The 12,608-nt window shown below is 30.4% G+C and overlaps 1 protein-coding gene across 2 annotated transcripts; it reads left to right on the plus strand.

The window, feature by feature from the left end:
- The first annotated feature begins 399 nt into the window (after nt 1-399).
- Nucleotides 400-2,438, plus strand: LOC108560572 (zinc finger protein 436-like). 2 transcript variants are annotated; one of them, XM_017918187.1, is made up of 4 exons: nt 400-455; nt 589-1,402; nt 1,460-1,719; nt 1,786-2,438. In XM_017918187.1, the coding sequence occupies exons 2-4, from the start codon at nt 592-594 to the stop codon at nt 2,209-2,211; spliced, it is 1,497 nt and encodes a 498-aa protein (XP_017773676.1). In that variant the 5' UTR covers nt 400-455; nt 589-591; the 3' UTR covers nt 2,212-2,438. The 2 variants fall into 2 exon arrangements, with proteins under 2 accessions (XP_017773676.1, XP_017773675.1); XM_017918186.1 differs by having other exon boundaries at nt 589-1,719.
- Nucleotides 2,439-12,608: the final 10,170 nt, after the last annotated feature.

The raw sequence follows: 12,608 nt of genomic DNA on the forward strand, positions 1-12,608 counted from the left end.
GTTTTTATATGCTCACTTTTAGATGATTCACCAAAGAAATTAAGTAATTCAAAACTCTCTTTTCGTCATTTTCATGTTTTCAATCAAATTTATCGTTGCTGTTGAGAAGGTTAACTATTATAAATTTAGAGGGAGCAACAGGCGAAACAATAAGTACAATTGGATGACAGTTATTTGACTGTTTTATTTATGAGAATGAACGACATGAGCGCTTCTCGATGTATTAATTTAAATAATTTGTAAAATATTAGATTTTAGCTGTTGTTTTATGTAGAATTGGATCTACAGTTGCCATTTATTGGCCGAAACTAGAAAAAAGTCATTTAATACTATAAAATTAAAACATGTTTGTAGGTTTACATTATGAATATTATAATGTTTATGTTTGTCTTTTCTTTCAGATGCTCATTGAATGTTCTGTGAAAGTGACAAGGAAGAAGTAACAGAAAATAAAGGTTTGTAAGTTACCAATACGATCAATCAGAATCCCCTTGACGTGCACTTAATTAACTATATTAATTGATGTATTGCAACCATAGAAGTTTACGTAAATATAAGATTTAATAGAAATGAATGTGTATTTTGTAGATTATGGAGGGAACTCCGGCGCATTACCAATTGAAATGGAATTCGTTTGGAAACCATCTGCACGGCTGCGTCGCGTCAGCCGTGAACGGCGATTGTTTTACCGATGTCATCCTGCTGACGATAGACGGTCGTCAGCTATTCGCGCATCGGTTCATCCTCTCCGCGTGCAGCCAATACTTTAATCAAGTGCTTAAGATGCAGGCAAGGATATCATCGTTGGCTCCGCTGATCATCATTCTTCCGCCGGACATAAATTACAGAACCATGAAGGTTTTGATACAGTACATGTATTGTGGAGAGGCGACAGTCTCCACTGAAATATTGAATAACGTTCTGACCGGTGGAGATCTGCTGAAGATAAAAGGTCTTTATCGTCCCCGAACCGAAGAATATGATGTGAAGAAAACGTTGACTAGTTGTCATTTGAGCAGCAACAGCAACACTTCGACGCCCGTATCGATCCAAATCCCAGATCTGTCCAAGGAGAACAAAGAGAATATCGTGGAGAATTTCGAGTTTCCCAGGGAAATACCGATGTTTGACAAAGAGGAGAAGGATGAGATGGAGGAGAAGGAAGACAAAATGGAAATGGAAGATAAAGATGAAGTTGAAGATAAAGAAGAGAAGATAGAGAAAGAGGATAAAGTGGAGAAGGAAGATAAAGTAGAAAATAATGGTAATGAGCAGAAGGAAGTGAATGCAGAGAAGGAATTGGTAGTGGAGAAAGAGGATAGAACTGTGAAGATGGATGAAATTAGGATTGCGGATTTCGCATTGATGGATGATAAAGTTGATGATCAAAAGAATGGTGAAGGTGAGAAGGTCAACAAGGATATTAAAGATGCGACGAAGGATTTAATGCAGATTCTAGTGATCAAAGAGGAGCCGGTCGAATGGACGGAACTGCCACAAGAGGAAATGGAAATACTGAAGGATGACATCTTTAAGTCTGGTATGCTGATCAAGCCTGAGATACAGATCGAGGATGTTCCCGTAGAAACGGAGAACCTGTACTCTCCATTAACCTGCGAACTTTGTTCCGAGGTCTTCACGATACCTGCTGATTGGGTGAAGCACGTGCAGACGCACACCGATATGATGCCAGCGAAGCGACAAAAACGCGGACGTCCTGTAATTAATAATCCCTTAACAAAAAATGTCCATGAATGGGACGTTAACCGTTGCTTTATTTTTCAGGAAGAAGACACCGGCAACTTTCCACCTTTACAATGCGACATGTGTCAGCTGTACTTCCCGACTCCTGCCAGATGGGTGCACCACATCCAATCGGAGCACACCGAGCAGGAGATGAGGGAATCGAACTGCAGCAGCAACGCATCGTTGGATCACTCGATTCGACCCCTCCGCTCTTCCAGCGTCGCCAAATGCTCCGGCCCCTATTCCCAGAAGGTCTGTCCGATCTGCGACAAGAAGTTCCCATCCCATGCTTCCATGATGATCCACAGGAGGACGCACACCGGCGAAAGGCCGTACAACTGCAATTACTGCAGCAAAGGATTCAACGTTAAAAGCAATTTGCTCAGGCATCTGAGAACTTTACACGACAAGTACGTGAATCCCACGGACGTCGACTCCAGGGAAGACAGTTCCGGGGACATGTAAAAATGCACTCTTCTGCGTGCATCGAAATCTTTATCACCTCGATGGAACAGGGGCGACAATCTACAAATATTTATATATATAGAAACCGTCATGTTTACGCAAACTGATACCATTTCAAATGTTTAATACCAATTTAATAATAATAATAATATTCTATTTTTATGCTTGTTGTTGGAGAAAACCTATTTTCTATATTAACATAGTTATTAATAATCTAACAATTTTGGAACGACAAGTATGTGAATAGTGATTAGCTATTTAATTCCTCATAATGTTCAACAAATAAAAAAAAAAACGTACTTTAATCCTTTGTAAATATAGCTAAGGTTTACAAATTTCAAGCTTTATAATATTTTTTTAAGAAACTCTTAAAATAAAATTCTGTAAATAAATATTGAGATTGATTGTACGAAATTTTAAACGTATCAATAAACTTATCTTAAATTCTGTACGAATAGTATTTTTATTTAATCCTTCACATTATATTAAATTAACTAATTAACAACAAAAAAAAAATATGAATACGTAGAAAATCCTATTCTAAACAGGTTGTATTTAACAAAATTGTTTTGTATTGTTTTATGTTAAAATGAAAAATAATTTTAAACTATGTATGAAATAAAAACTAAGTTAATTAAACTTTGGATGTTTTGGGACATTTTATACAGCAGTCTCTCTCAAACTTTTTACACTTAAAAATTTTAAATATGTGTACAAAAACGTCATAAACATCAATTTTTCTGCAACATCTCAAAGTTCTCCACTTCGAGACCTCGACTGATATTGTGAGTAAGAGAGGTGTTGTTGTTCAATTAATCAAATTTTGGATAAGTTATGTTTATTTTGTACCGTAAATGGATTTCCTATGATTTAATGTTTTATCTTAAAAGATAGATCCACATATCCCTCGTTTTATACGGTACTTTCTTTACACGTGTTCTCTTAAAAAATAAATTAAAAAAAAATGTTCAAAATATGCGTATTTACATAATTTTTGATTTTCACGGTTTTACATTCAAAATATTATAATTTAGATTTACACTTTTTTTTATCAGGAATCGTCGGAAAGAATATATAAGTCAATAAATTGTAAAATTGACATTTTGTACCTGGCGCATCCACATTTTTTTTCTACCAGACGTATAAATATTTTATTGTCCTCGTGTAGATAAAAAATGTGAATGTTTATTACCATAATTATTTCAAAAAAACAATTTTAAACCCGGCGCATCCACAGTTTTACTATTTGAACAAATTAAATGTAATCTTTATAAGTTAACATATATGTTAATGTTTTAGTTACAATTTTAAAACACAGATGGCGTCCATTGTATACTTGATAGTTTTGATATAATTACATTGTTATTTTATCAATTTTTGAGAATTAATTTCATAATTTCTACAATAAGTGTAATTATATTGGTAATAAACCTTAACTTAATTTTATTTTTAAATTAAATGAATTTAAACTTAGTTTAGTCAATTATGTATTGTTAAAACTATTTTGTTATTAAAATAATTACTGCAAAGAAATTCAACAAACCGAATTCAAACTACCAATTATATTATTAGTATATTTCTAATACTTAACGACTCACAATTGAAATTCTACATATAAATTGTCAAATTCAATTATTTGAATATGATTTCTTCTTAATGTTACATTATCTTTCTAATAGTAAAAAAGTAATCTTCTTATTTACTAATCAATTATTATTAGTACTCAACGAAATTTGAAAATATAATCAACAATTTCCTAATTGAATGCATTGATTTTCCAATTTCTTAATTTACTTAATATTAAATATCTTTTTATAAACACGGCTTCTATTGATTATGATATTATTTATATATTTTAATTGTATAATAATAAAGCATTTAACAATTAACTGTTGCAAAGGACTATTTCTGCTCGTATTCAGTACTATCATATTATATCCAATTTTCGAAATAATTCCTAAGATACTTTTTTATATAAAAGACGCACCTAATTTAAAAGTTCAATTTATCAATGTGTGTAAAGAACCGAAGATATTGAACAATAATATACACTTACATTAGTTGTTAATAGAATAATGACTGAAGTGAGGATTAAAAGTTTGAATTTTTCAAGCGTTTTGTAGATGTCGGTTCGGGGTTGGCAAGTCAAGGTTATGACATTTCTTTTACGTCGCTTGTGTTCGTATGTGTGTTTGCGGGGGAAGGTTTATCCAAATAAATAATGTATAAATATTTAATGTGTATGAACTGATTTCAGCCATTCCACCGCATTCATACTTTCATTGTGACGTGGCGTGACGCAACAAGCTCTGCAGATATGGGTCGATATTTAAGAAGGGGGTAGCAGAAGAGGGCTTACCTGCGGCCACCACCTGCTGACCCAAACTACATTTCCTAAACGACCCGGATCGTTGGGTTTCCCAACACGACTTTAATGAAACCCGAACAGGAATGCGAATGGAAATCCGAAAAAAAAAAAACTGGAATGATGAAAACTACTGTGCTGAAACAAAGATTGTTTTTGAATTTTCAAATTTGAATTTTGCAACCTGTCAAACTGGTGTCGATGGTTATTGTTGGTGATGTTCGTCGGGTGCGTATGGAAACAGGATGAAGGAGATTGGGTTGAGTTGGGTTGTTTCGGATGCATGGCAAATGGCATATTGTGGCACTTTGTTGAGGATAACTTAATTTGAAATCGATCGCTGTTGAAAAACGTGAAAGCTTCGCCGCCGCCACTGGAGCGCCGTCGCCGCAGATGCTGAAAATGCTGGGCCTTAGCGTCAGTCGACCGCGAGACCTTCGCCATGCCGTATCGCGTTGCTGCAGGCCCGAAGGCCTACCACCGTCGACCTTAGCGAGAACAACCTGAAGATCCTGAAAAGCCCATCCGAAGAAGAGTACGATGTCAATACCGGGCGACCGCGATTCGGACCTCTTGCCCTGGGAACCGGAAGTAAAAGTTGATGTTAAGAGTGCCGTGGACGATGAGGACCGCAAACCGCGGAGACCCGTCTCCTATCCGTGGGGCCCGGAGTATAAGGTCGAGCTGCCGGAGGACTTCAGCCCGGCCAAGCGGAACTCGGATCCGCCGCGGCCCACCACCAGGAAGGCTCAGGTCAAGCCCTTCACCAGAGAGTCTCTGGAACGTCTGGAGCGCAAAACAGTGCAACTGGTCAAGGAGTATGGCTTTCAACCGCGCAGGAAGCTCAGTGTCGAGGACGGCTCAAGATTGCCGGCCAAATACGAGCCCTTCCCCAAGACGCTCTACGGCAGACCACTCGAGGAGATCGACAATTTCATTTACGACGAGGTAAAAAAAATACACACACACACAATCACGATTTCTGAAACTCATCCATCTATCTATCTGTTCGATCTATCGACGACACCCAAACTCGATCACACACCACGCACAGTCCACATAAATATTTACCTCTTTTCGGAGCGTTACAAATATCATCACTGTTTACATCTTCATCATCAACTCGTACCCTGAAAAAGTAAACGCGTATGTGTCTGGAAAAATCGATACCAATGCAGCATACAACACTTACACATTACATTTTTAATATTTTCACATGAACGTTTTTTTTTCTTCTTCTTCTTGTACTCCTAATAGGAGCAACTTGTTTCTCGCACTCTTCCTGTGCTCGCTGCAATATAGACCAACTTTGTGAACATCTGCTTAGAGGATAATTAAAGTCCGTGACGTGCTGCACTTAAACCCCCCTGACTTCAGCGGCAATGCGGCAAAAATTCACGAAACAATTCACAGCCCTTACGAAAAGCAAAGAAAGAAAGAAATGTCCTCGCCTATGGGCAACTAAATAATAGAACACAGAAAACACGCACAAAAAGACTCAACTATACACACTTTTTTTTTCAAAAGCAATATAATATAAGACTATACAATTCATAACACTATTTGATTTCTTGAAACATATGTTGTTTCATTTCAATATTTAATTAATTCAAACACAAATTAAAATGTAATATTATGAGGATTTATTTTAGTCTAAAAACTAAGAAATTTTGAGGACTTTAAATTTTTTTATTTTGTCACATTTTAGTAATTTTCTACTAGCGATTAGATCAGTGAAACAACAAAATAATTTAAAATTTAAAGTTTTTTTTTTTAATTACAAACGTGATTAACGAAATTAACTATATAAGTGGAATTGCAAAAAAAAAAACCCATTTTACAAAAATTATTATTATAAATTTAATCCAAATGTGTAAAAGCATAGAAAAATCAATTTAAGAAGTGAGCTATTAATCAAAGTTTTCAAAAGCAATAATACTAACACTATTTGATTTATTCTTCATTCCTTTCTTGAAACATATGTTGTTTCATTTCAATAATTAATTGATTCAAACACAAATTAAAATGTAATATTATGAGGATTTATTTTAGTTTAAAAACTAAAAAATTTTGAGGACTTTAAACTTTTTTATTTTGTCGTCACATTTTAGTAATTTTCTACTAGCGATTAGATCAGTGAAACAACAAAATATTTTAAAATTTATCTAATATTAAATTTAAAGTTTTTTTTTTAATTACAACGTGATTAACGAAATTAACTATTTAAGTGGAAACCATATTTTTAATTAAATCTCTATGAAGAAGAATGAATTGCAAAAAAAAAAACCCAATTTACAAAAATTATTATTATAAATTTAATCCAAATGTGTAAAAGCATAGAAAAATCAATTTAAGAAGTGAGCTATTAATCAAAGTTTCTGATTTTCTTGTTGAACAAAGTCTGGATTTTTGTATTTTACGTTTTTTTTTTGTAATTGCTCAATTGAATTGTTCTGTGTGAGTTTAATTAAAAAAGTAATTTAATTTAATCAAAGTTTTATTAATTGAAAATAAATGACGAGAAGTTCATAATTCATAAAATGAAAGAGTAATTTTGATATTATATAAAGCAGAAGTGTTTTCGTTCAGTGCGGAATATTTGAAGACGTATTACGCAATATCTAGATATTTTGTTTTCTGTGTAAATATGATGTGACGTATCTGATAATTAGCAGCACTTAGAGATTCAATTAAATTTATAGCAGCTAAAGCAAACTCTTTATATATTAATAATGTTAATTAACAGTATCAGTTTCAATTATCTCCATTTGAAAAATGTATCACTTTTATTAATGTGTTATTGATTATAAGAAAATAATTATAATTCTTAAACTATATTGTACAAAGTAAGACATAGGAAACATCTCCGATTTTAATATAAGACAAAGTTTATATCAATTTGTATTGATCTATTTAGGATAAATGATAATTTAAATGTTGATGATTTGATGAAAAAGTTTGTTTTTTTGATATAACTAAATCAGAAAAACTTTGGTCGATAGTCCTTTGATCATAAATAATAATTTGTAATAATAATAATAATTATATAATATCAATAAGGAATTAATGCATTGGAATGACTCAATTTTTCGAAAAGTTAAGCAACGTTTGTGGTAGATCATTTCCAATCAATATTTACGAAAAAACACAGTAAAAAAAAGAAATATCTTAATAATTATTCAAGTAAGGAATCTCTTTGATAAGAGGAATGACCTATTAGACATGGTTGAACAATCTTATCAATTGAAATAATATCTAAGGAAAAGTCTAATTTTATATAAACATTGAAATTTCGTTTTCAGAACCTGAATTTAATATGATAATATCTACATTTCTAATTGGTCTAATTAAACATATTTTGTATTTGTTATTACTTATTATTTCTTTTAAAGTATTAGTAAAAGTGTATATGTTTACACAGTAAAAAAAAGAAATATCTTAATAATTATTCAAGTAATTATGTGATAAAATGTAATTTAATAATTTTACAGCGATGATATTTCACAAAATTAATTGAGTATGAAATTACTTGGTGGTAGTGTATGAAAGAAAAGTGCGGAATATCTTTGGAGATGTGATATCGCGCTGCTTTAAAAACGATCTGTTCTTTTTATTTTTCTTCTTCTTCTTGTATATTAGAGGATTCCCCTCCGGTATTCAATCTTAATAATAGGCTTAATACAGCCGTCTAAAGTATAAATCCGGCTCAACATGACGCTTGTTGGTTTAGGTGTTCTGGCAATAGCGAGTGTACGTTATTAGCATCTGAACATGTACGGTGTTCCTCGTAAAACACGTTTTATGAATATTGTAATCTATTTCGCCACCTTTAAATCAGTTTAATAACTTCTTCAAACCATATTCTTTGTCAACAAAGTACACTTTATATACTAATTTATAAAATTACTATACCACAATTTTGTTTATTTACAAGATGAATTTCACCATGTTTTTGCAATGATTTTGTTTTCATTTCAAACGAATATATTGTTTGAAACCGGACTAAGCGAGGACTTTAAAATAGCATAAAAATGAAGGGTATAAGGGAATATTCTGATCCATTGCGTCACCTTTAATAAGTTTAATAACTTCTGCAAAGCGTATTTTTTGTCAACAAAGTACACTTTATATACTAAATTATGAAATTATTATACTATAACTTTGTTTATTTACAAGATGATTTTCATTTCAAACAAAAAATACTGTTTCAAACCGGACTAATCGAGGACTTTAAAACAGCATAAAAATGAAGTGTATAAGGGAATATTGTAATTTATTGCGTCACCTTTAATCAGTTTAATAACTTCTTCAAACCATATTCTTTGTCAACAAAGTAAATTTTATATACTAATTTATAAAATTACTATACTACAATTTTGTTTATTTACAAGATGAATTTCACCATGTTTTTGCAATGATTTTGTTTTAATTTCAAACGAAAATACTGTTTCAAACCGGACTAAGCGGGGACTTTAAAATAGCATAAAATGAAGTGTATAAGAGAATATTGTAATCTATTGCGCCACCTTTAATCAGTTTAATAACTCCTTTAAAGCGTATTCTTTGTCAACAAAGTACACTTTATATACTAATTTATGAAATAATTATACTACAACTTTGTTTATTTACAAGATGAATTTCACCATGTTTTTGCAATGATTCTGTTTTCATTTCAAACGAAAATATTGTTTGAAACCGGACTAATCGAGGACTTTAAAACAGCATAAAAATAAATTAAGCAAGTGATGTAATCTATTGTGCTACCATAAAATCAGTTTAATAACTTCTTCAAAGTGTATTTTTTGTCGACAAATTACACTTTATATACTAATTTATGAAATTATTATACTACAATTTTGTTTCTTTACAAGATGAGTTTCACCATGATTTTCATTTCAAACAAAAAATACTGTTTCAAACCGGACTAATCGAGGACTTTAAAATAGCATAAAAATGAAGTGTATAAGGGAATATTGTAATTTATTGCGTCACCTTTAATCAGTTTAATAACTTCTTTAAAGCGTATTTTTTTGGCAACAAAGTAAATTTTATATACTAATTTATAAAATTACTATACTACAATTTTGTTTATTTACAAGATTAATTTCACCATGTTTTTGCAATGATTTTGTTTTCATTTCAAACGAAAATATTGTTTGAAACCGGACTAATCGAGGACTTTAAAATAGCATAACAATGAAGTGTATAAGGGAATATTGTGATTCATTGCGTTACCTTTAAATCAGTTTAATAACTTCTTTAAAGCGTATTCTTTGTCAACAAAGTACACTTTATATACTAATTTATAAAATTACTATACTACAATTTTGTTTATTTACAAGATGAAATTCACCATGTTTTTGCAATGATTTTGTTTTCATTTCAAACGAAAATATTGTTTCAAACCGGACTAATCGAGGACTTTAAAATAGCACAAAAATGAAGTGTATAAGGGAATATTGTGATCCATTGCGTCACCTTTAATCAGTTTAATAACTTCTTTAAAGCGTATTCTTTGTCAACTAAGTACACTTTATATACTAATTTATGAAATTATTGTACTACAACTTTGTTTATTTATAAAATGAATTTCGCCATGTTTTTGCATTGTGTTTTTTTTTTCGTATTTGAAACCGGACTAATCGAGGACTTTCAAACAGTATAAAAATAAAGCGTACAACAAGAAACTTGGCTATATGAAAAGACCATTTATGTAGCATTTTTTACTAATTTGTTAGAAAATTAGTTTTATTGAGGAATTAAAAAAAAAGTTTGTTTTGAAATTTTCTATGGGTTTAGTACCGGTAATTGATACGGATTACCGAAATTACCAATTGTAACTACAAACCGACAAGTAGAAAATGATTTCCATAAAATTAAATGTTTAAAATAACGTCAAAAGTTAATTCAGGAAGGAATCTCTTTGACTTTGGATAAGAGGATCACATGGGACAATTTATTAGATATTGTTGATTTTATCAATTGAAATAATGTGCCAGAAAAGCTCTAATTTAATATAAATATTGAAATTTCGTTTTCACAACATGACATTAATATGATAATATATATATTACTGTATATACAATTGGATGAAGAAGCTTTAAATGCATTAGTTAATTAAACATATTTTGTATTTATTATTACTAATTATTCCTTTCAAAGTGTATATGTTTATTGTTTTTACTAATGTATTACTTTATATACAAAACATTATCTTTTTAATTAATGTATATGATCATAATTGATTAATTAACGTAAACTTAATCTTACTATATGAATTAATTTCTGTATGTTTGTTTCCCTCCCTTCGTTAACTAACACACTAAACAACGTGAATTGCAAACATATTGACCCGACAGTGTTTGATTAATGACGAAACTACCTGTAACAATATTACGTTTGTTATATTGTTTGAAACATCGCAGTGTGCACACTTTGTATATGAAATTGTGAATGGCCATGATTGGATTAAAAGCGTCCAGAGTTGCCCGCACCGTTGTAACGTGATTGCTTTATTAATTTATTTTTTTTGTCAAAGTTGCATTCAATTTCATAAAACCAGCAACAAATTGACTTACCGTGATATTCGCATTACAAGAGATTTGAAGTCAAATGCTTTTCAAATATTGTCATAATATCATAATAATAATAGAAATTATACTGTTTTTTTTTTGTTAAACTTTAAAATGGAAATACACACTTATATAAGGAGACATTTTCATAACGCAATTTATATATAATACGGTTTTAATTTGAAAAATATTAACGAAAAGATATGAATAATTAAGTAATGCTGGAACGACTAAAACTTTATATTTATGTTGTATGTTTATATTCAATTAATTAGGTTTAGTATTAATTAAGAAAAATATCTGAATATATTTATCAATTTTCATTATTTTGTAAAAAAAGTTTACAAAAAATTAGTTTCTTGTTAAAAACAATGTACATCTAACATGAAATACAAATATATCACTAATTGATACACCGTAATTATTTCCATTTGCCATTTTTTTTTTATGTTTGGATAACAATACAGTAAACCCTCTTATAACGCGGTATTTTCCTAACGCTTTTTCTACATAAAACGGAACAAAAATTGTGATATTTCTCTTATAACTAGGGATAGTTTATAGAAAATTTATATAATTCGAAAACCTATTTTTTTTTCAACTAAAAACATCATATTTTTGAGTTTACACTTAAAATACAAAAATCAATGAATTATATTAATTATTTGATACAAAATTGTCTTTGTTACGCGAATTGAAAAAAAAAAATGAAATTCTCTTTGTTACGCGAATTGAAAAAAAAAATGAAAACAGAAATTATTTGTAAAGTTTTAGTTTAGTAAGTTTCTTAGTTAATTTACAAAATCCACAAAACGTTTAGACAGACACGTAAATATAATATTAACAAGATTGTAATCAAATTATTAATTAGAAGATGACTACTATGATGAAAAAGCGGCGCAGAAGAACAACAAATCATAGCTTGCTTTGAATATATCTGAAGATATTGAATTTAGAGGGTTAATTTGGATAATTAGTCAATGCTCTAAAGACAATTAAACCCAGCTATCTGACAAGTGAGATTTTTTTTTCTATTTCTGTGAACAATAGAAAATAAGTTCTAAAAATGCCTTTTCTCTATTTTTTTTTTGTGAATATTCGAAAACCGGTTTAAATCAGTTTTGTTAAAGTTGGTTTTTGTATAAATTCTACTTATAAAGTAATTTCTAAATAATACAACTTAATTAGTTTAAGAACTATTTTGGAAAGAAACTTTAAAATCTAAACATGATGGCACCATACATTTACATCAAATTTATTGGAAAAATAAAATAAATAATGTATTGACTTTGAATGAGGTGAGAAGGGATCGTAATTTAGATAATAAATAATTATAATTTGGTTTCTATAGAATACGGTACAAATTAAGATGATTTGTATTAATTTTGAGTTTCTTCTAACTCGGTTTCTATACAACGTTGTACAAATTTATCTCATTATTTTTTTTTATATTTAAATAA

The sequence above is a fragment of the Nicrophorus vespilloides genome, unplaced genomic scaffold (assembly GCF_001412225.1).
Source record: "Nicrophorus vespilloides isolate i.1.1-1 unplaced genomic scaffold, Nicve_v1.0, whole genome shotgun sequence".
NCBI lineage: Eukaryota > Metazoa > Arthropoda > Insecta > Coleoptera > Silphidae > Nicrophorus > Nicrophorus vespilloides.

Coding starts and splice junctions, on each gene's coding strand:
- LOC108560572 (XM_017918186.1), top strand. CDS start 592: ATGGAGGGAACTCCGGCGCATTACCAATTGAAATGGAATTCGTTTGGA. Junction 1,720..1,785: donor GACAAAAACGCGGACGTCCT/GTAATTAATAAT, acceptor TTTATTTTTCAG/GAAGAAGACACCGGCAACTT.